The sequence below is a fragment of the Rousettus aegyptiacus genome, unplaced genomic scaffold (assembly GCF_014176215.1).
Source record: "Rousettus aegyptiacus isolate mRouAeg1 unplaced genomic scaffold, mRouAeg1.p scaffold_m13_p_5, whole genome shotgun sequence".
Taxonomy (NCBI): domain Eukaryota; kingdom Metazoa; phylum Chordata; class Mammalia; order Chiroptera; family Pteropodidae; genus Rousettus; species Rousettus aegyptiacus.
Window position 1 is genome coordinate 85992971 of NW_023416308.1, and position 24876 is coordinate 86017846.

Here is a 24876-nt window from a genome sequence, read left to right on the forward strand (position 1 = left end):
TTGAGATGATTATAGGAAATAATGGGTATGAAGAGTTTGCAAGAACACTGAGTATAAACTCAATAAATGCTCAATATTATTGCTATGGCTGTGCATTCTAGGATCCCCTGGAATTCCCAGTTATATATACATGTGTGCTTCAATCATCTACTGGGCTTTGAGCACAAAAGGTGGTATCAGGGTCTATTCTCTGATTGTCACTTTAAGAACTCAAAGGAAGTCACCGTTATGGGGCACCCCACTGTGCCAACTACTCTGTGAGGCACTGTACACAGACCATCTTCTTCCATTAGCACGACAGAGCATTTTACAGATAAGGACACTGAAGCACAGAGACATTAGTTACTTTATTCAACCTCATTCAACGACTGAGACAGAAATCTGACCAAGGTCTGCTTGGCTCCAAAGCCCATACATCCTACTCTCTCCACTACCCCGTGCTGCCTCTCAGGATCTCAAGAGGCATACTTCACCTGGTTTGAAGGAGAATTCTTTCTTCTCTTCCTGAGTCTTCTAAAGGAGATATCTCTTTTCGTACTGAGAATTACCTACCTCTAGTAAATAAACAGTTCCCCCAAAGTCCATTGGTACCCTTTAGGATTCCCCAATCATCACATGGAAGATGAGGCTCTATTTTTAAGCAAGGGCTACACTGTGGATAGAGTGATCAGACAGAGACCTTACATGTGTGCGTGCACACACACGCATGCGCGCATGCACGCGCACACACACACCACTTCCATTGGAGTCTGTCATTGTACTTGAGGCTTCCGAGCCAAGCTGGATTTAGGTACAAGCCAGCTGGACTGTTGCCAGGACACCAGTTTGTAAGGAGTACTAAAATACCACTGACAATGTAATAAGTTGGGGAAAATGGTCTTTACTAGAATTACTGCACGTGAGCATGACATGAGAATGATGATAATAATATTTATTTTAATAAGGATACACAGTGAATATAATATACACAGTAATAGCTTTGTGCCAGGAACTTCTCGAACTGCTTTCCATATATTAACTCATTTAAACCTTCCAGCCTGTTGAGGTAGATACTTATTTTACAAATAAGAAGACTCCTTCCAGAAAGGCTAAGGAATTTGCCAGTCCCACTGCTAGTAAATAGGTAGTGGGGTTTTCCCAACCCATTCACTATTTCCTCCTAGTAGGGAGCAAAACCCCTATAAGGATACTTACGTGACAAGAGATGGTCTCTAGCCTGCCTTCCAGGCCCCTTAGTTGAGTGAGGTGTGCAGGCTCAGGGCTGGGAGCTCAACTGCTCAAGGCAATAAACAATGAGCGTGTTCTGAGCCAGCAATCTTTCCTGCCTCTTTCTCCCACACAGCACTCAGCCTCTCCTCCAAATGAACGTTGGTCAAATATTTTGATATCATTCTGAAAGGAGATCACTTACTAGCATTCTTGGTCCTGCCCTTTTCCCAAGCCTGGCCTGCTGTGTTTGTTCTCAATAAGTGAAACAACCCATTTAACTCAAAATTATTCCACTTTTGGAGAACACAATTCATTAGCTCTTGGGACTCGATCTTTGTGAATTGGAGGCCATGTGCACAAGGTGAGGTCCTAGAGGGGCCATTTATGATGCTCATAACCACCTCTGCAGGTTCTCAGGTGTTGTCAGGTCTGGGAGGTGGAGGGCATACCCCTGGGAAAGAGGAAATAAAGCAGAAAGGGTAAAAGATGAACAAAATGAAAACAAAAATTTGATGAAAGAGATGCTAGTACAGAAAGTGATGCTAGCAGTTTTGGTGAGGGGTTATGGTTTTGGGAAGTGAGAGCCTTTGTAGGACTTTGTAGGGCTTTGTGGAAAAGAGGACAAGGTTCAGGCCTAAATTTTTACAGCTTAGAAGAGGGACCACTGTTAACAGCTACACTGGATAATGCAGCCAATACAGACATTCAAATGATGTTTCTGATGGATTTAGAAAATTCTGGAAAAATGTGGAGGCTCCTAGCACAAATGGAAAAAACAAGACATAACATTATACACATGATATGCACACAACTGTTTACAAATTTCAAAGCATAAATAGAGAAAAGGCTGGAAGGAAACACACAAACCAAAATTACTGAAACAGTAGAGGACGTTTTTCCTGTTTATTCTTCTGTCTTTGTAAACTTTTCTATCATGAACTTACTCATTAGAGAAATAAAGGAAAAATCTTTATTTAGTTTTTAAAAATCTGTATTGAAAGCTTTTTTCATAAAAGACAAAGCAGATGTCTTTTCTTCCATGACTTTCAGGCTGAGAAAATACACATAGGAAACCAGAAGTGGTTTAATGGCTGGAATTATTTTCTTTGGATTCTCCCTCAGTTTTTACTGAAATGGTGTGAAATCCCCTTCTGGACAGATCCAGCAATAATAACCTGCCTTAATTTCACTCCTAGAAAAATTAAAGATGTGAAATTTAGCCATAAGGGATGATCATAATAGCACTGAAATTGTAAACAACAAAATATTCAACACTTTGAGGTTTGTTACATAAAATGTGGACTGACTGTCAATACTACAGCTATTTTATTCAGCCATAGAAAACTTTATAATGATGTTGAGTAGCAAAGAAAGATGTTCATGATGTGTCGTTGAGTGAAAAAGTAGGTTATAAGACAGTATAGTATAATCTAACATTTTAGAGTTACATATATTTGTATATGTATAATATGAAAAGATATACATAAAATGTTAATAATATCTTGGGGGAAGCAGAATTATGAGTAATGTTTGTTTCACAATTTTTGCTTCTCTATTTTTTCTGATTTTTCTCCAGTGAAAAAGTATTCCTGCTTCTCCTCTCCAGGGTGTCTTTCTCTTGTATTAATACAGTCAACTAAGGTGTTGGGGGACTACTTCCCTATACCTACAATATACCGAGGGTCCATTATGGTGCTGAGTGCTTTGTAAATATGATCTCATATATTCCTTTTGTTGACTGAGCAAGACAGATATTATTATCTTCATTTTGCAGATGGGAAAACAAACTCAAGTGACTTGGCCAAAGTCATCCAACTGGAAAGTGACAGAGCCAAGATGTAATCCAACCTCCCTGACTCAAACATTTATACACTTTCTACTCTACCACTACTTCTCACAAACCTCCAGAGAAGAAATACATATGAGATGATGCCGCAGGACATATATTTCTTCATTTCTCACCCCGATTCCTAACTATCATCATCTCTTACACCCTCTAACTCAGCCGTCTGTATTCAGATGTACCAATGCCCTCTCCTTCAGACTCACCCCATCCACTACCCGGACCAATAAGGACTTAAACAGTTTCTATCCCCAGTTAAAGATGATCACATCATTGTCCTTGATAGATGCGGGGGCATGAAAAATAATTTTCCTCCCACCTTTCTAAGTTCTTCTGGCCAGGCTAATAATGAAATTAACATGAGACAAAGTAACAGGGGAAAATCCAAAGTTTATTACAGATGTACATTTGAGGGTGCCATAAGAATATGAGGCCCAAGGAGGCACTGGACAATTGAGGTTTATGTGCCACCTGGAGCTAAGGAGAAAGGGAGGTTTGTGGTTTGAGACTTCAGGGATCAGGAAGGCAATTCACATGGACATGGGGAATCAAATGGCAAATGTTTGCTGGGCCCTTTTTAACAATGGAACATGGAGAGGACTTTGAACAAATGAGGCTTGCTAGGTTGCTCTCTATCACACACTAGTTTATATTTCCTGGAGCAGGTCTTCTCTCTAAATTCCTTGTAGAAAAGGGGAAGGTCAAAGGTTTTTCCTGAGTCTTTTTTTCCATAATAACCAGCTTAAAATCAATATCCCAAATGGCATATTTTGGGGTGGCAAAACTTTGGTCTTTCTCACAGGCATCCTTGGTTGTGGTGCCTTCCATTGACCCCTGGGCTCCACAGTCACTCTCTTACTCACATTCACATCCCCCTAGCATAAGTCCCTTCTTATCCCAAGGCCCAAGTTTCCAAACATACCCACTCCTCCTAATTCTGCTGCAAACTCATGTTCATGGGACCACTTTCCTATTGTGGATGCTGCTACAAGTTCCCGTTCCAGTTATCTGACTTATCCTCAGTTCTCATGTGGGAACTGGAGCCCTGACCCTGACCAGTGGCCCTGATTTCTTTGTCTGGGGCTCCGCTTCCTGAAGACAAATGTCCAAGACGCCACCTCCATGAACTAGTGGATGGTATTCTCCTAGATGTCCCACTGCCATGGTCCACCCACTTGTTAGAACACTTAACGACTTCATCTGGAACTTTAATGCTGTCTAGGTTTACTTCTTGAGGCTATGTCTGTTGGATCAGAAAGGGAGAGATGACATATCAAGAGAGAGAATCCAGACCAGAATTGAGGAGGGGGGGCAAGATTAGATTTAGGAAAGAAGTATTGTGTATTCAAGTCTAAAGAATGTGAGGCCATAAATAGGATGAGGGAAAAGTAAACACTAGGATAAAGGTAAGCTGTGATGCAGCTTTCAAAATAGGCATGGCATGTGATTCAGGACTAAGACTGTGATGAATGAAAAGTTTTGGAAGCCTTTAAAGTCACGCTGATAAGGTAGCTTAGAAAGTTTCTAATATTTGAAAGAGCCCATTTATAACCAGATGCCCAATTACCTTAACTGTCGGTTGCCAAGCATTCTGGAAATCCAACTTTGTCCACCTGTCTAAACTTGGGTCTGCCTTTTCTGGCTATCTCAACTGGTTGGATGGGACGAGTTACAGGTCTCTTAATCTCTTTGTCTTGCGGGAAGTGAAGCAGCCTGCTTTACCAGCACATCTCTTCCAAGTGACTCTAAACTTAAGCTTAACCTGAGAAGATTTGTTTTAACTTATAGTTTTTAAAAATAGAAATGTTACCCTTGGACTGTTACAACAAGGTCATTTTAAAAAATTAGAAATTGCTTCATTGAAAGTAATACGTCGTCACTGTAGAAAATTTAGGAAACACAAAAAGCATAGTAAGGAAATAAAAGTCACCCATAATACTACTACCAGATACAACTACCCCATTGTAATGTTTTAATTTTCTGGTCTCAGGTACTCAGAAAAGAAACCACAGATTGAAATAATGGGTGAAGGCTTTTTAAGAGGGCTTCATTTAATTGGCGGCTAACATGGTGAGCCTGCTCTAGGCCATGACATGTGTGGAGATGTTTGGGGTTTGGGGAAAAGTACAAGAGCAGATTCTGAGCCATCCAAAGCTTGTCAGAAGGAGCTGATATTTTCTGAAAAGCAAACAACTTTGGAAGCATTCTCTGAATCAGAGGCAACAATCCCTTCTGTTCAATGCTTAATTACCATCTGGCAACTGAGATTGTGGGTAAACACCCATATTTACCTGAGGTGTCTTCTGTGGTTTGGGAAACCTTCTTCTTTGTTTCAGTTCTGGGCCAAGGGTATTAGTCTTATCACCCACCGGGATCTTGGCCAGAGGCAAATGGATAGAGCACAGGCTTTGGCTTTGGACAGCCCTGGGTCAGAATCCAGACCAGATCTCTTTGAGTTTCATTTCCTTATCTAAAAAATGGGAATAACTAGTCCCTCAAGAATTCAAGAATGTGACCATGTTTAGTACCTGGCACATAGTAGGTATTAATTAAATGTTAGTTCTCTTTGATGTTCCCAACGTACTTACTCAGAAACCCCACTTCCTCAAGACTTTAAAGACTTAGGATAAAGAGTACCTGTACAAGTTCTCTGTCACCACCAGTGAAGCGGGTCCTCACTGGAGGCTACCTGTGCAAGTCCATGAAAATAGTATTATTTGGAAATGTACCCTCATATCAACAAAACAGCAGAGGCAATCGAAGTACTCTTCAAAAAAATATGCGGCAAAGGTACTATTTACACTTACCAAGTACCTGTGTGTGTTGGAGTGGGATATTTAATTGTTGTGGGCTGGTCCAATGTATGTGGTTCCATGGAATGAAGCTTGGCTACAGAGAAATTTCTTCCCTAACATAGGAGAGATGACACTGTTAGGAGGGAGTGGTATAGGGAGGGGAAAGAACATAGGCATTAGAGCCAGATAGGGCTGCGGTTAACTGCTGGCTCTGCCACTGTGGGATTTGGACAGGTTCTTTAATCCATCTGCATCTGGGTAGTTTCTTTAAGAATAGGCTTAATAATACTTCACAGAGTTTCAGGGGAATGGAAATAATATATGTAAAGTCCTTGGCCAATAGACACTGCTCAATAATGCTAGCTGTTCTTATTATCAAGGATATTAATAACCATCTAGGAAAACAAAGTTCGAAGTCAGGGAGTCATCTAGTTAAGGGAGCTAAGGGAGATATTGCAGCCAAGACATAGAGCCAGGAATCTGACAACCAAAGGGAGGAGGCAGGTACACCTAGTTCCTCAGTGTGCACCTATTATATACCAGAAACAATGAAGAAGAAAAAAACAAAACAAGAGACATAGTACCTGCCCTCATGTAGCTCACAGATTATTAGATACGTTGATAATAATTAAAGAATCGAAACATGCATGTAAAATTAAAAGAGAGATAAACCATCTGAAAAGAGAGAGGTTGGTATATAAGAACATATAAGGGAGGGGATGGTGAAAAAAGACAGGGAAAGCTTTTCGGTGAAAAGAATGAGTAGGCTGAGATGGAGGAAAGAAATGAAGGAAGGGAAGAAGGAAAGGAGGGTGGGAGGAAGAATGGAGGAAAAAAGGAAGTAGGAATTAACTAAGCTTTGGCAGAAGAAAACGCAAGACCAGCATAACCGAGTGCAGAAAGTAAGGAGGGAGATGGAAGGATATGAGACTAGAGAGGTAGGAAGGCAAGGACTGGACTCTGTTAAGGATTTAGTTTTGATACTGGATGCAGTAAAAAAAAAAAAAAAAAAAAAAAAAAACATTGAATTGTTCTAAGAAGGGACATATTGTAATTATATTTGTGTTCTTAAAAGATAACTCTGGCTTGCAGTATAGAGAACAAAATGGAGACAAGCAAGAGAGGATGTACCAAGGCTAGTTAGGATAATTTTATATTGCTTTCTACTTAAAATGATGTCAGTTAGTCTAAGATAGTAGTAGAGATGGTAGTAGGAATTAAAGAAATATTTGGAAGGTAAAATGGATAGCATTTGGATACAAAGAGTGAGAGAGAGAAAAGAACCAAGAATGACATCTAACGTTTCTGACTTGTACAATTGGAGTAGGACCTGGTTAGAGGAGAGATAAGTTAATTGCTAAAAAGGTGGATTTGAGGTGTTTTTGATCCAAGAGGAAATGCAAGAAGAATGTAGAAGCTTGGAGATACATGCCCAGAGCTCAGAGAAACAGTCAAGACTAGAACTATAAATTTGTGAATTATCTCACAGAAGTAGTAATTAAAGCATGAGTTGAATGAGATCACCTACAGACAGAGAATAAAGTCAGAAAGAGAAAAGATTTAGAACTGAGACTTGAGCAATTTCACATTTAAAAGCCAGTAGAGGAGAATGAGCAGCCAAAGAAAGTAGACAGACTGGACAGGAAAGTCAAAATGGAGGGAAGCTATGGCACAGAAACCAAGGGAGGAGAGTGCTTCAAAAAGCAGGACGATGTAGTATCTACTGGGTTAAGCACTGCAGAAGCCACTGACGGCCTTAGCTAGAGCTGTTTAGGTAGTGCGATATATCCCCATACACCTGGGATTGAGTTGAGACTGAGTGGAAGTTGAAGACAGTTAAGTATTGCCAGCTTCTTCAAGTAATTTCATTGTGATGGAGGGAAGAGAGATAACACCATGACTGGAGGGGGAAGAGGGTTAACTGAGGGTCTCTTCATTTGTAAATGGAGAGACTCAAATGTGCTTAAAAGGCTAATGGGAATGATTCCATTGGGAGGAAAGTTGAATTTGGAGAAGAGAAAAGGGTAATTGTTGCACTCAGGAAGAAGGGATGAGACTAACGCAGAGATGCAAAAAAAGTAAGGCTCCTCTGTTAGAGCGGGAATGAAGGAGGACAGCGTGGATGCGGATGGCAAAATGAGAGACTGTACATCCGATGACTTCTTTTTCTATAAAGTAAGAGGCAAAGTAATACAACAAGAATGAAAGAGGAGAGGTAAAGGTTGGAGGTTTGGGGAGATTGGGGTTGATTTCAAATCATCATTGTCCAGAGAGAGAAGGTAATGGTTTGCCAGATGCTCATAGCAGTTAGTAGGGCAGACCTGAAGCTAGGAGTCTATTAATACAAAAGACAATTGGCCTTATCATGGGCTTAAGATATGAGTTCATCTAGGGTTGGGATTTTGTCACGTCAGGAAGATAAAATGACAGAGAAGTAAGGACTCTTTTAGAGTATTTATACTATATATGAAAAAATAAAGATCCACAAATAGATAACACAATGTTGATAAAGAAGAGCAAGAAAGAAGGACTTGCCCTTCCAGATATTAAAATACATTACAATGCTATGGGGGTCAGGGTGCAGAATAGAAAACCCAGAAACAACCTGACTGTTTAGGAATCCGGTATATGACTAGGTGGAACATAAGTCCCATTTGCCTGGGAAAGTCTCAGTTTTGCTTGTTGTCCCAGAACGATCATTAATTATAGCCCTTTTATCCTTGTTTGACAATAAATTACATCATCACTCTCTATATGAGAAAGGTAGCGTTACAAAAAAAGTGGGGGAAAGATTGATTAAGCAGCATTAAAAGTAACTGACAGTATAGGCTTCCAGTGTCCCATCCAGCATGTAAGGAACTTGGAAGCTGACACTCCATCCTAACAAGAGGAAAAAACTGAACAGACTGAAAAAAATCAACAACTTTTTTTAGATATGTCAGAGAAGTAAGGTCACAGAGCAAATCATTGCACCTCAAATTGGAAAGACAGGCAGGAGGATACAGAGAATCACAACTTACCAGTGCAGAAATTTTCACTTGCCAGGGTAGGAAACTATAATTGATAGATTGCTAGAGGCAAGGTGTGGACAACTCTGAGAGTTAAAAACTCCAAGGGCACCCAGTCATTGGCAGGAGAAAGGTGGGGGTAGGGGGGTGGCAAAACTTTTGTGAGGTTTATCTCTGGGAACTCTACCTGGTCCTCACAGTAAATATCAGAGAAAAATCCCCTTGTGCTTCTGTCATAGGTAGGGGGAAAGGAACCATTTAAAATACACTGGAGCAAAAGATATTTGTACACCAATGTTCATGGCAGCATTATTCACAGCGGCCAGGTCATGGAAGCAACTGAAGTGTTCTACAATAGATAATTCGCTAAAGAAGCTGTGGCACATATATACAATGGAATATTACTCAGCCATAAGAAGAGATGAAATACTGCCATTTGCAACAACATGGAGGTACCTTGAGATAATCATGCTAAGCAAAATAAGCCAGACAAAAAAAGTTGAAAATCCCATGATACCACTTATATGTGGGATATAAACCTAAAAGCAACAAATAAGCGGGACAAAAAAACAGAGACTCATGGACATGGACTATAGGCTAGTGGTTACTGTTGGTGTGGGGGAGGAGATGGGAGGTAGACGGGGTAAAGGGGGTCAAATATAGGGTTTAGGGGAAGGGTGAAGTGGGTAAAGGGGATCAAATTTATGGAAGCTGAAGGAAACTGGATTTTGGGTGGTAAACACACAATAGAATATACAGATGTCAACTTATAATGTACATCTGAAAATTATATAATTGTATTAACCAATGTTACCCCAATAAACTTAATTAAAAATTTAAAAAATAAAAAATAAATAATAAATACACTGGAGCATTATGTCCTTAACAAATCCTGCCTCAGGAGACACTGTTTTAACAGATCCTAACCTGCTGGGGTTTTATCAGAGCCTAACCTACCTGGCGGAAGGGAAATACACAACTCCAGACCCCTCCAGCCATCCTATCCTATCTAAGGAGGGGGAAAAGATTAAGAAGCACTGGTGAAGTTCTAGTGCACGGGCACAAGTCATCAAAAGACTGAGACCTAATCTTAGAACTATAGAATGCTTCCCCTAAGGCGCGTGCGCGCGCACACACACACACACACACACACACACACACACACACACACACACCCTTACCACTACATTACTAAAGGCCTATTGACCTCATTTTTTTTTTACCTTGTACAACATGTCCACCTCAACAAAAAAAAATTAAAAGGCAAAAAGCACCATTTGAAAAGACAGAGAAAGCATCAGAAATAGACATGGCAAAGACATTGGAGTTATCAGACCAGGAATTTAAAACAACAATATTAATATGCTAAGCGGTGTAATGAATAAAGTAGACGGCATGCGAGAACAGATGGAAATTGTAAGCAGAGAGATAAAAATCCTAAATAAAACCAAAAAGAAGTGCTAGAGATAAAAGAAAAAAGAAAAAAACCTTGTAACAAATGAAGAATGCCTTTGATGGGATTATTAGTAGACTGGACACAGCTCAAGAATCTCTGAGCTCAAGGATATATCAACAGAAACCTTTAAAACTGAAAAGCAAGAGCACAAAGACTGAAATAAACAGAACAGAATATCCAAGGATGTGGGACAAATACCAAAGGTGTAACGTAATGTGAATACCAAAAGAAGAAAGAAAGGAACAGAAGAAATATTTGAAACAATAATACCTGAGAATTTTCCCCAAATTAACCAAACCATGGATCCAGGAAGCTCAGAGAACACCAAGATGGATAAATGCCCAAAACAAAAAACAAAACAAAACAAAAACCTGCCACATCTAGGCATGACATTTTTAAACTATAGAAAGACAAAGATACCAAAAAAATCTTGAAAGAAGGGGGAGCAAAGTGGCGGGGGGTGCATTGCAGTGGGGAACTTAACCTACAGAGGAATAAAATCAAGAATTATATCTAACTTTTCTTCAGAAACATGCAAACAAAAAAAGAGTTGAATGAAATATTTAGTGTTGAAAAAGAAGAAACACTAACTTAGAATTCTGTACCCTGTGAAATTATTCTTCAAAAGTGAAAGAGAAATAGACATTCTGAAACAAAAATTGAGGGAATTTGTTGCTAGTAGACCTGCCATGCAAGAAATGTTTTAAAATTTCTTTAGAGAGAAGAAAAATAATATAGGTCAGAAACTCGGATCTTCATTAAAGGAAGAGCATCAAAGAAAGAATAAGTGAAGGTAAATGAAGACTTTGATTTTTTTATTCTTAATTGATCTTAACATATAACAGTTTGCTCAAAATAATAATAATGGTGTATTCAATTTTACAAACTTATAGCGATATACAGATACTTATGTATGCTTATGTGTAAGTGAAATAAATAACAACAATGATACAAGGGACAGGAGGGAGGAATTAAACATATTTTGTTATCATAAGGTTTTTGCACTATTTGTGAAGAAGTATAGTGTCATTTGAAAGTAAACTTGGGTTAATTGTAAATGCATACTCTAGGACAAATTCTAAGGCAACCACTAAAAAAAAAGAATAACAGATATGCTAAGAAAGGAGAGAAAATAAAATCAAATAAGATGCTTAATTAAAATCACAAAAGTCAGAAAACGTAGAGGACAAAAAATGAAACAACAAGGGCAACAAATATAAAATAGTAGCAAATATGGCAAATATTAATCTAACTATATCAGTAATCATCTTAAATGTCAATGACCTAAATATACCAATTAAAAGACAGATTTTCAGAGTGAATGAAAAAACAAAATCCAACACTGTGTTGTTTATGAGAAACTCACTTAAAATGTAAAGACACATAGATTCAAAGTAGAATGATGGAGAAATATATATGCTAACTCTAATCAAAAGAAAATAGGAATAGTAATATTAATTTCAGACATAGCAGCCTCCAGAGCAAAAAAAATTTATCAGGGATAAAGAGGAGCATCATCTAATGATAATGGCATTAATACCAAAGAAAATATAACCATTCTTAGTATGTTTGTGCCTAACTACATAGTGTCAAAAGGTGTGTGGTGAAAACCAAAAGACCTTCAAGGAGAAATAGTTGAAACCACTATTATAGTTTCAGACTTCAATACCCCTCTATCAGAAATGGACAGATTCAGCCGTCAGAAAATCAGTAAGGACATAGTTGAACTCAACCACACCATCAATAAACTGGATATAATTAATATCTGCAGACTACTTCATCCAACAACAGCAGAATACACACTCTTCTCCAGCTTACGTGGGACATTCACCAAGATAGACCACATTCTGGGCCAGAAAACACATCTTAACAAGTTTAAAATAATAAAATCACAGAATGACTGCTATCGAACTGCCATGGAATTAAACTAGAAATCAAAACAGAAAGAAAGCTGGAAAATCCTCAAATACTTGGAGATGAAGCAACACACTTCTAAAACATGATTCAATGAAGAAACTTCAAATTAAATTTTAAAACATATTGAACTAAATGAAAATGAAAATAGAATGTATTAAAATGTATGGGATACAGCAAAAGCAGTGCTTGGAGGAAAATGTATATCATTGAATGTATATATTACACTAGAGGAAAGATCTAATAAGCTTAGATCGATAATCTAAGCTTCCACCTTAGGAAACTAGAAAAAGAAAATCAAATTACATTCAAAGTAAGCAGAAGAAAAGAAATTTAAAAATAGAGCAGAAATTAATGAAATTGAAAACAAGAAATCAATAGAGAAAATTAACAAAATGAAAAACTGACTCTTAAAAAGATCTATAACACCAATAAACCTCTAATCAGACTAAAAAAGAGAGAAAAAAACACAAATTACTAATATCAGAAATGAAAGAAATAATTCTAAGGACATTAAAAAAAATAAGAAAGAAGTATTATGAACGACCCTATATCTACGTGTTCGATAACCTAGATGAAACAGTACAATTTCTTAAAAGACACAATCTGCCAAAACTCACACAAGAAGAAATAGACAATCTGAATAGACATATATATAAGAAAGAAACTGAATAGATAATTAATAACCTTCCAAAACAGAAAGCACCAGGCCCAGATGGGTTAAGTAGAGAATTGTATCAAACATTTAAGGAAGAAATTATACCAATCTTCTACTTCCTACCTCATTTTATGAAGCTAGCATTACCCTAACACTAAAACCAGACAAAGACATTGCAAGAAAACTGCAGACCCATATCTCTCATGAACATAGATATAAAAATTCTCAACAAAATATTAGCAAATTGAATCCAGTAATATATAGGAAGAATTATACACCACAACCAAGTGGGATTTATCCCAGGTATGAAAGGCTGGATCAACATTCAAAAGTCAATAAATGTAATCCATCACATCAACAGGCTAAAGAAGGAAAATCACACCATTATATGAATTGATGCAGAAAAAGCATTTGACAAAAATCTAATACTCATTCATGATAAAAAGTCTCAGCAAACTAGGAATAGAGGGGAATGTTCTCAACCTGATAAAGATATAGGTTATCTACAAAGATACCATATAGCTAGTATCATACTTACTGATAGGAAATTTGAAGCTTTCCTGCTAAGATCATGAATAAGGGAAGGATGTCTCCTCTCACCACTACTTTTCAATATCATGCTGGAAGTCTTAGCTAATCCAATACAAGAAAAGGAAATAAAAGGTGTACAGATTAGGAAGGAAGAAATAAAAAGATCTTTGTTCATGGATGATACGATTGTCTTCATAGAAAAATCTGAAACAAGATTGACCAAAACTCCTAGAACTAATAAGTGATTATATTCAAAGATTAGCAGTTGCCAGAGGCTGGGGGAGGGAGGGATGAACAGGTAGAGCACAAAGGATTCCTAAGGCAGTGAAACCCTTTAGTACAACACTGTAATGTACAGTGGTAGGTACATGTCATCATACATTTATTAAAACCCATAGACTATACAACACCAAGAGTGAGCCCTAGTGCAAACTATGGAGGTTGGGTGGTAATGATATGTCAATATAGGTTCATTAATTGTAACAAGTATTCCACACTGGTGCAGGACGTTGACGGCAAAGGAGGTTGTGCATGTGTGGGCACAGGGAGGATGTGGGAACTCATACATTCTGCTCAAATTCGTTGTAAACCTAAAATTGCTCTAAAAAAAATAAAGCTTATTAATTTTTAAAAGTAGCTCACAGTATGGAGAAAATTCTGTTGGCTCCCTACTCTATAATGTTAAAAAATAAATTCCAAATAGATTGAAGGCCTAAATGTGAAAGGTAAAATTATAAAGCTAATGGGAATAAATATTGAGAATATCTTCGTGATCTCAATTTTTAAGACGAGACTACAAAACTGCAAGCCAGAGGAGAGATATTGATGTATTTGACTAAATGGAAGTTATTTCTGTTAAATGAAGGATTCCAAAGATGAAATGAACCTCTGAGTGACAGAAAGATATTTGTAAATGTTGAGACATTTTTATCTAATAAGTCCTACAAATCAGCAAGAAAAGGACAGGAAAATCCACTGGCAAAGATTCTGAGTAGGCAATTCACAGGAGAAACCTTATAAATTCGTGAAGAGATGCTCGAATTCATTAGTATTAAATTAAAACAAGATACTACTTTACATCCATCAGATTGGAAACTATTGAAAGTTTAGCAATCACAGTACTGGTAAAGATATGGGGAAATGGGAATACTTGTGTATAGCTAATAGAATGGAAGTAGTTATCGCCATTCTGTAGTACAATCTGGAAGTATTTAGTGAAATTAATATGGTCATACCCACAATCCAACAACCCAGCAATCTCACTACATGATTTATATTGCTGAGAAACTCTCACGTGTGTTCACAAGTAGAGCAGTATGAGAATCTTCATTGCAGCAACGTATATGGAGGCAGAGAGCCAAGTGCTCCTTGCTGGGAGAATGGGTACGTAAAATGCGGTCTATACGTGCAGTGGAATACTAGGCAACAGTCAGAATCAATGAATTACATTCACATGTAATAACATTGACAAATTCCCAAAGCATAAGGTAAGTGAAAGAAACATTAAAATACTCACAGAACAATTCTATATAACTTCTAGTGAGTCTCTCTCTTTCTCTCTCTCTCTCTTCCACCCTCTCTCTCATACACACACACACACACACACACACTAAATATTTAGGAGTAGGTGATAAATAAAGGAGGGAAATGGGAGTAGGGTAAAGAAAATAGAGAGAAACAAAAGGAAATAGAAGATCGCCTTTACTTTGTCCAGTGATGAAAATACATGATGAACTAAGGAGTTTGAGTGATTTAATTTTTTTACCTGCAGTGCTAAAAAGAAGAGGAATTTTTTAAAGTAAAATAAATACAATTATGGGTACAGTGATCTCATCAGATTATATTTGAAGATAAATGAGTAATTCAGAAAAAAGCACTTAGTTTGGTGCCTGGCGTGTACTAAACACTCAATAAGTGGTATCTCTTAATGTCATTAACACTACATAGCTACTACCAATCAACAAGTTGGCACTTAAGACCAGTAGAATTTAGATGATTTTCCCCAAAAGATCTTTCTAGGTCTAATAGTCTATGGTTCTACTAGATAGATAGGCAAGTACTGGCAGCAGACCCAGAAGCAAGCAAGAAAAATGCTGAAAGAAGCCTTGGGGAATGGCTGCCAGCTCTTTGCAGTGTCGTAGGAAACCTTGATGAGTAACTTGGGAGAGCCTAATTTAATGCACAAATTAAGAAAGTAGAGATTGCACAAGCAAGCAGCGCTATGAAGCTAGGGGACTTTATGTACTTTGGTATACTTCCTCCAAAAGGGTTTTTTTTTTTCCCCCTAACATTTTAATTTCAAGTTCTAAAATTGTAGCTGAATTACAAAATCTAGCTATATAGAGTGTTTGCTTTGGATTTTCTCTTCCCATCCTTCTTCTTCTCTTCCTTCCCTAAAGTGGGACACAGCTTATCTGAGTGAAATGAGCAAGATCATCACCTAGTGGCCTGTTCCTCAAAGTACTGACACAAGATCCTGGTCCCAGAGAGGGTAGGAGAACATGTGCCAAATCCTTGCCCTCATGTTAATTCAACAAGCATTGACTGGGACTGTATGCCAAGCACTATTCTGGTGTCTGGGGATCTAGAGCTGCTAACACAAAATGACAGGTTTAAAAATAAAATTAAGGAAGTGTCAACTCGGAAACTTAAGAGCCTTCCCAAAGCGAAGCTCATTTTAATGTGTTTATTTTCTGCTGGTTTTTCGTAGATCATAGATGAAGAAGAAACACAGTTTATGAGTAACTGCCCCGTTGCGGTCACCGAAAGCACCCCACGGAGGAGGACGCGGATCCAAGTGTTCTGGATAGCGCCACCAGCAGGAACGGGCTGTGTCATTCTAAAGTAAGTGAGCATGGTATTCCTGTAACACTTCGCTCCCCTTCCCTGTGGTCCATCAAAGACTTCACGGTGTGGTTGCAGTAAGAAAAGTAGCTTTGCTGAGTCATCAAGCAAATTGCATCATTTCTCTGTCCTTAGTTATCTCGACTCTAAAATAGGATTATGGGCCATCATTGGTGAAGTGCTATAACAGAATCATTCACCGGAATCTCTATTTTCATCATTCAGTTATTGTCCTGGCCACTGTCTGTCTTCCTAGAGGTAATGATACTAGGGCTGGTTAAGAAAAATTTGCAAACCAGGAAAATATAATCTATGACTTCCTCCATCTGAAATTTAATATCTGGTATCCTTAAACCACATTAGGCTGACCTGAGATCCAATTGTAACCTCCGTTAGCCTCCGGCTCTGCTTTATGATCCAATCTCCTTCCATCCCCCATCAAAATTGCCCTCTTATGGCACTTCCTGTGGGGCCTCCTGATCCTCCTTTTGGTGAGTTACAGCAGATGATAACAGGTGTTAACAACCTAATAGTTTTCCTCTGAAACATAGCATTATCTCAAATCTGTGTCTCTGAAATTATATGTCATAGAAAGGTATTCAGGGAGGTGTAAGTAGGTGGGCAGGAAAGACCACTGAAATGAGAACAAACAGAAGCTATTTATTCAGAGCTTGCTATATGGCAAGGGAGTCAGCTGCCATCATTAGGGTTTCAGAGACTCAAAGGCAGGCAGAGGAGTGGGAAAGCTTTATAGTAAAAAGAGAGATGATTGCAGGAACATTCTGATTGGAGATTGTTGGCATAAGGAAGATGGAAGCAGGCCAACTAGAAGTGAAACATTTTAAGAAATTGGTTTGGAGATGGAGAGTGTCCTTGGCTTTTTTTTTTTTTTTTTTTTTTTTTTTTTTTTTTTTTTTTTGGTTGGTCCTGAGTTGGAAATAGAGGAGGCAATGGGGGCAAAAATTAGAGAAGTTGTCAGTCATTGACCAAGTCTTCAGCTTCGTGGGCTGATAGCTTCAGAGCTTGTGATTTGACCTTCCAAGCCAGATGCTGCAGAGGTTGGGGGTAAGAGTTCTATTATCATTGTCATATATGGCCTGGCTATTGTCCATTAGTATGTTCTATTTCTCAGCCTGGAGACCAGGTCTCAGCTTGGCTTTCTGGTACCCACACCCCTGCCTATGGTGACCCTATCACTCCATAAAGCCTGGAGCTTTGAAGAAGAAAATCGGAAAACATCAGATCTCTGTGATGAGTCTTCCTGCTCTAAAAACCCTTTGATTTTCTTTGATTTTTTTGTTCCCACAATCCAGAGGCATTTGATCTGCCTGGCAGAAGCCATAAAGGCATAATAATTAACATGTGAACCTATGTTTATTTATTAAAAATTAACCAATGTGGCTTGAATATACACTTATTTTTCAACAAATGTAACTGAGCTATCTGCTCAGGCATCCAGGATACACAGACAACTCAGGTATGTTCATTCCTGGCCCTTGAGATTCTCATGGGCCAATTGGAGGAGAGAGAAAAGGTCGGCCAGTATTGTCTATGTACCAGGAACTCAGCTGCACATCTAGTATCTGATTTAATCTTCACAACAAACTACCTCATTTTACAGAGGAGTCAAGTATCAACTCAGGTATGTTCATTCCTGGCCCTTGAGATTCTCATGGGCCAACTGGAGGAGAGAGAAAAGTCGGCCAATATTGTCTATGTACCAGGAACTCAGCTGCACATCTAGTATCTGATTTAATCTTCACAACAAACTACCTCATTTTACAGAGGAGTCAAGTATCAGAAAATTAGGCCAGTTTCTTGAAGTCATACATCCATGTAATTCTAAAGCCCCATGTACTTCCTTCCATTTGTTTTTCTGAGAAATTAAGTATAGGCTACAACTACTCACTAAAGAAATAATTTTTATAAGTAAGACACAAGTACATTCACATTGCAAAGTTACAGAAAGTAGTAAAATACAGAAAAGTGCAGAATATAAGAAAAATGAAAAATCCCTGATATTACCCCCAATAAATCTTGGTGTCCTACTCAAAGTTAGCAAAAGATATCAATTTAGTGTACATTTTTTAGACTTTTATTTGTGCATTTATCTTCCTATAAGTAAACATAAAAGAAGATATTTTCATTATTGTGAAAATTTAAATTTACACAAATGATATCATGGTCTACATAGGTAATGTCCCGAACTTGAATGAGTTTTCACTAAATAAAATATGTTAGAGAGATTTTCAGGTCAGGACACATAAATCTACTTATTTTTTTAAATGGTTACATATAATCTAGAATGGGAATGTGTTACTTGTTCCACACCTGATGGACATGTAAATTGTTTCCAGTTTTTTACTATCACAAATAATGCTATGACGAACATCCCTTGTAAATGCCTCTTTGAGTAAATATGCAAATTTTTACCCCTGGTTGATACCAAGAAATGGGATCATAAGGGATGCACATTTATCATTCTAATAGACACTGTCAGATTTTCCTCCAAAAAGTTTGCCAACTTAAACATTCTATGAAAAAGGAAGCCTTACTCTCTCAGTTCTTGATGTTATCAATCATTAAAGTTCTGCCAATCTATAGTTAAAAATAGTATCTTATGTTAATTTACATTTTTCTGATTACTATAAATATTAAGAATTTTTTTATATATTTATTCTATTTCTGTTTCCTCTGCTGTGAATGGCCTGTTTGTATTCTTGTCTGTTTTCCTAGTAGTATATCTTTGAAAAATTAATTTTAAAGTATTTAAATATAAAAGTATATAAAAATATTTTATGTATAAAATATATTATACATATAAGTATACTTATATATTCAAAATAATATCTTATAATTTTCAAATATTTCTTTTTACCTTTCTTTTAACTATGTTTATGGGAGTCTAATTATCCAGAAATTTGAAATTTTGATTTTAATCAAATGAATCTCTTCTTTTCCTTATGAATTTTAAAATAACCTTCCTGTATCCACGGTTATAAATATATTCCCATATTTTTAATATAATGTAATATAATTAAAAATAATTTTAGGTCCTTAATCTTCCTGGAATTTAATTTTGTGAATGATATGGTATGAATAAGTCTCAATAGAAAATAGATGACACACTTAAAACGAGGTGCCAAAGGGTCAGTTTAATAAGGGATCTATTTACAAAGATGCAATCAAAACGACCTGAGAGGAGGCTTTACCACCCAAACTGATGGAGCAAGAGGTGGGGAAAGAGAGGACGAAGCAGAGAAGACCCTCACCTTCCTGAAGCTGGGACTTTTGGTTAAGGGAAGCAACTAGCCTGAGGTGACCCCGCTGGGATTCCTACCCGATCCATTTCCTCTGATTTCCTGCCTCTTCTCCCCTTTGTCCTCACTCCAACTATGAGGATGATGAAGCCATCTAATATTGATATAGATTCTCTCAGGCAAAGACCAGGGTGCCAAAGGATGGAGAAGGTATCTGGAGAAGCAAGCCAAAGACATCCAGGACAGACAGGAAATCGAAATCTACCTATTTTTCTCAAAATGGCTAGTTAGTTGTCCCACATCCATTTATCAAATAGTTTGTCCTTTCCCTGATTGTTTGACATGCTGCTTTATCAAATATAAAATTTTTATACAGATCTGTTCTGTTGATCTTTTTATCTATTCCTGCATGAAACCCACACCATTTAATAGGATAATTTTATTTTATGTTTTGATAGTAAGTCATCGCTCATTAATCTTCTGGTTCACAATGTTCATGACCATTCAGGCAGATTCGTAATTCTGGATGAATCATAGAATAAGTTTGTTGTATTCAATAAAAACTTATATTGGGATTTCGAATGGTGTTACTTTGAATTAGTAGTTTAATGTTAGGAAAGTCAGAAACATGGAATATTCCTTTTTTATTTAGGTATTTTATGTTCTTCAGCAAAGCAATGTAGTTTTTCTTCATTTAGGTCGCAAATTCTTATGAGACTTTTTTCCCCATAGGTACTTTATAGTTTTATTGCCTTTTTTGGCTTTTTTTCTCCCCTATTATACTTCTCTAATGATTGATTGCTTATGTTTAGGAATCCTATTGATTCTTATACCTTAAGTTTGAATCTGGACATCGCTAAACTCTCTTGATAGTTCAATGACTTGTTCTTTTATGCTTTTGGGGAATAATGAATAAGTATAGTTTTGTTTCTTTTTCTATGTCTTAGTTTATTAGCTATCATCTCTAGTAGAATATTAAATGGTAATATTTATGGTTATTTCTTATTTTAATAGAAACACTATTATATTCCATTTTTAAGTAAAACATGAAATACAGTACTAGCCAAGCAAGTTTCTCTCTTTTTCCTGTGGAAGGTAGTGTTTGGGAAACCAACCAATCAGCATTCCGTTACACCTATCATGTGCCCAGAGCATACTGGCACTGAGAAAGACACTGAGTAGAAACAATGATCCTGACTTTAAAAACACTTTCAGTCTAGTTTTGGTGTAAATAATAATAATAATAAGTATAATAATATAATAATAATATGCAAAAGTTAGCAAACCCAAGGCAGACATGAACTGGGGACAAATTAAGCATGGTTAGTCAGAAAGGAATGAGTAAGGAATGAAATAATGAGAGTACCAGAGCTTCTTGGAAAGGTTCGTTTATACCTTGAAGGCTGTAGTAGGGTTTGGATAAATGGACAAAAGAGAATAGATTATTCCAGGTGAAGGAGGTAGAAAGAGTGAAAACCGAAGTGAGAGCTTAGAGGTAGGAGTAAAGATGGCAGCCCAGGGAGACAATAAACAGTCAGACTGTGAGATTAGAAGGTCTTTGGGGACCAAAATTCATTGCTTAATCATGGAGATCCTCCAATGTCAAGATAAAGAGATTGAACTTGATTCAAGAGGAAGGAGGGAGCTATTAGCCATTGTTAAACAAAGTGGACTGACATTTTTGGAGGAAGGTTTGTTAAAAAGTTAGCAAGGACACTGAAATCTGGCAGCAAAGTTCAGGACAGATGAAAGGCGAGTTGCCAACTTTGCTGCAGAACCCTCACTTGCAAAAAGGAGCATTTGTGTTGCAGTGTTTGGGTAATATTCCTGGGAGGTGACAGCCTGGTAGGATAAGCTGCAGAGTCTGCTAAAAGTTCTGTAGATGACAGCTCTGAAGCCTGCTTTGTTGGTTGTACTCCTTTGCCCAGGAGGGCTGGGAAGGCAAGCACATAGCAATTACAACTTTCCTTTTGGCACAAACCTGACACCATTTCCATTTTCTGTTTGGATGCAAAGATTTGAACATTTCTAAATTACAAGATTTCCAGGCAGCCCTCCTTATAGCCCTCTCCGTACAAATGAATGACCCGGCACTTAAAGTTTTCCTGGCATGCTACAATGCTGCAAGAACGCTGAATGAAAACCACTATAGCAAAGTAGCAACAGATTGAAAGGAAAAAACCCTCGTGACTGGAATAGATATTTACAAGCCCCCACAGAGAAAGTCCTGTCCCATTGAGTCTGATGATAATTTTGTCCCCTGAGCAAGTTACATTTATTGCATTTATTACGTACTCTTATTACTAAATTTCTGACATGCCTTTGTCACTTCTTGGGAAAGTCTAAGATTTGGGTCATCCTACTCCTGAGGAGATAGTCACTTGGTGAACCATTTGGGGAATTTGACCTTATGAAACAATAGTTGGTTACAAGCAGTAAAAATAGCGAAGAGCTAAACTTTGTTCTTGGTGTATTAAAAAATGTGTATTTGATTTTCGTAACCCTAGGATACTAAAGAGGAAGCTAAGGCACAGAGTGATTAAGTAACTTGCTCAAGGTCGCAGGATAAGTGACAGATCTGGGATTCAAACAGAAGTATCTGAGCTCTGGAGTCTGTGAATCTTTTTACTGTACGCTACCATCTCAGACTGGTGCCACTGGGTCAGGTTCAGCTCTGACTTCTCCCTCTCCCCTAACATCATTAGTTGCCAGGTTAGTCTCTCCTGTTTATCACCTGCTTTGCATTCGCTGCCTTATTCACAGACACGTCTTGCCTCACTATGACAGGAATCTCCTAGTTGCTTACCCTAGCACCTTCCTCACACTGGTCTAAGACTTGCAGTCCTCAAACACAGCCGAGTCACACCACTTACCTAACAAACTTAATGGGGCTTTTCATCACCTTCAAGATTAAGTCCAGAATCCTTCTAGGCCTCCCCACATCCTTTACCAGAGTCCCTGACCAGCCTCTTCCTCCACTGAACCCCTCCTTGAACATTATTCTCCACCCATTCTTGTCTGTTCATTCTCTTAAGAACCTTCATTGAATGCCTCCTGTGTGTGGGCGCTGAGGACTCAGGCTGTCTTTGAGGATGTCACAGTCTAGTGAGGAAACACAACAAAACAAATAATATGGTCCACAGTCTTTCATCTGCAATTCTGAAATCCAAAAAGCTCTAAAATCCAAAAGATTTTTCTTAATTCATTTAGGGCCCAAACCTGCCCCGAACTGACTTAAAATTAGTTATAGTCTCAGTGTAAATATTAATACGCTTGATGCCACCCCAGACCTTAATCAACGTTACAAAATATATGGAATTTGCACGGTATTATCTTTCTGAAATCCAAAAATATTCTGAATTCTGAAACACATCTGGCTTCATGGCTATCAGATTAGGGACCTTTGCCCTGTTAATACAATGTGAGGGGAGGGGAGTTTGATAATGGAAGTATCAGTCAGAGAGCTGGAGGAGTATAGATGGGGCAGTCTCTGGCAGAACCTGGTTTCACATAAATGTTAAAAAGAAGCAATTCGCTTCTTGCCAGTGAAATAACCTACTCCCACCTACAGCCCCTGCAAGATTTAATTTTCCCCATTAGCAAAGAATAAAGTCAAAATGCCTTAGCATGGTGTCTAGGGCCCTTCGTGGCTTGTCCCAGACGCCTTACAGCCTCATCAGTAGGCACTTCTTCCCACATAGACTGTGAGCTTCATGGAGGATGGGATCGTTTTCACTCCTCTTTATGGCTCTAATACAGGGGTTGGCAAACCATAGCCTATAGACCAAATCCAGCCCCTGGGTTTGTTTTTTGTTTGTTTGTTTGTTTTGTTTTATAAATAAAGTTTTATTGGAACACAGCCACATTCATTCATTTAAGTATTATTTAGGGCAACTTTCACAATAAGCAGCAGAATCAAGAATTTGCAAAAGAGACCTTATGGCCTACAAAGGCTAAAATATTTCTTCTCTGGAGCTTTATAGAAAAATCGTATTGACCCCTGCTCTGATGCTTCTTCCAGTGCTAACAACTCAATAACTGCTGATTTCTGTCCCAGATTCTCCCCAAAGCCCATCTAAGATAAAAGCTTATATGCAAGTAGTTTATTTGAGAAGTAATCCTAAGTAACGGGAGTGGTGGGGAGCAGATATGATTTAGTCAGGTGTTTTTGACTTGGCCATCACTGTAGCTAGTGGTGCTTGATCCTGCTGAGACCTTTTAAGAAGGCTGTAACATGTGTCTCAGAACAGTATGCCCAGGGATGTAGGAGGAAGCCATTGGCTTCCATCCTCTGTTGATCAAGGGCAGCCGCATAAGCATTAACCACCCTGTATTTCTGAGTTGCACACATACGAGTGATCATAACATTATGAATACATACTACAGCATCAGAGAAGCTCTAGTACAGGAAGCAAGAGGTACACCATGCAGGCAGGGTGTGCATCATCCAATTACAGTGGAGCAGAGCTGGTCCCTGCAACAGTGACTGGAGTCAGAGTTGGATGAGACAATGTGAAGAGGCATATAGAAGTGTCCAAGGCATCGATTAGTATGAATAACAGTGTAAGTAGCTTACATTTATTGCCAAGCACTATGCTAGGTGCAGCACATGCCTTATCTCATTTAATCCTCATAAAAGCTTATAAGGTCTTCTCTATGTTATTTCCATTTTGTTCATGTGAAAACTGAGCTTTAGAGAGTTTTTATTTAGTGTAATAAAGCAGTTAAGTCATGAAGCTGGGCCTTAAAGCTGCTCTACTTGACTCCAAAGCCCTTCTCACCAGGAAACTATACTGACTGAGCTTGACCAGCCCCCACCCCTCACCCTTGCCTTCTGCCTCAGTTGGTTTGATAGAGGACTACCTGTGGGTGAAAGTGTTTTCCAAGTAAGGAAACTAAATATCATTTTAAAAATGGAAAACAAATCCAGGGATCTGGCAAGAGAAAGGCTTGTTAGTGGGAAGAGAGGGTGAATATTAAGAAGGAATTAACTAACACTCATAATACTTTGTACCTTCACAGAGCTCATCAGCTCTTTTTACCTGGGAAGAAAATAACATAGAAAACTCACATGAGATGACTTTTTTTGTATGATTTAGAGGAAGCTGGCAGAGTTAGGAGGATCCGATGTGTCTGGGGTACAGCTGACCCCACAACTTTCCTGGAATTAGATATTGAGAAGAACCACAGGCTCCTTTGTCATAAATCAGGGAGGCTTTCCATTAAGGTCGGATAGGACCTCAGTGATCCTAATCAGGGAAGGAAGCAAGGAGTCTGAAGAAAAGGAGGTGAAAAACCCTCAACAGCTGAAGTGGCTGGTTCTTGGGAGAGTATTTGGGAAGACCAGATCACGGCTAA

General features: G+C 38.2%; 1 protein-coding gene across 2 annotated transcripts in view; it reads left to right on the forward strand.

The window, feature by feature from the left end:
- The window catches only part of SPON1 (spondin 1), a 229582-nt gene that overhangs the window by 44946 nt on the left and 159760 nt on the right, over positions 1 to 24876 (forward strand). For both annotated transcript variants that reach the window (XM_016128189.2, XM_016128190.2), the window contains exon 3: positions 16125 to 16258. In XM_016128189.2, coding sequence (XP_015983675.2) covers positions 16125 to 16258 — 134 coding nt within the window. The remainder of the gene's footprint in view (positions 1 to 16124; positions 16259 to 24876) is intronic.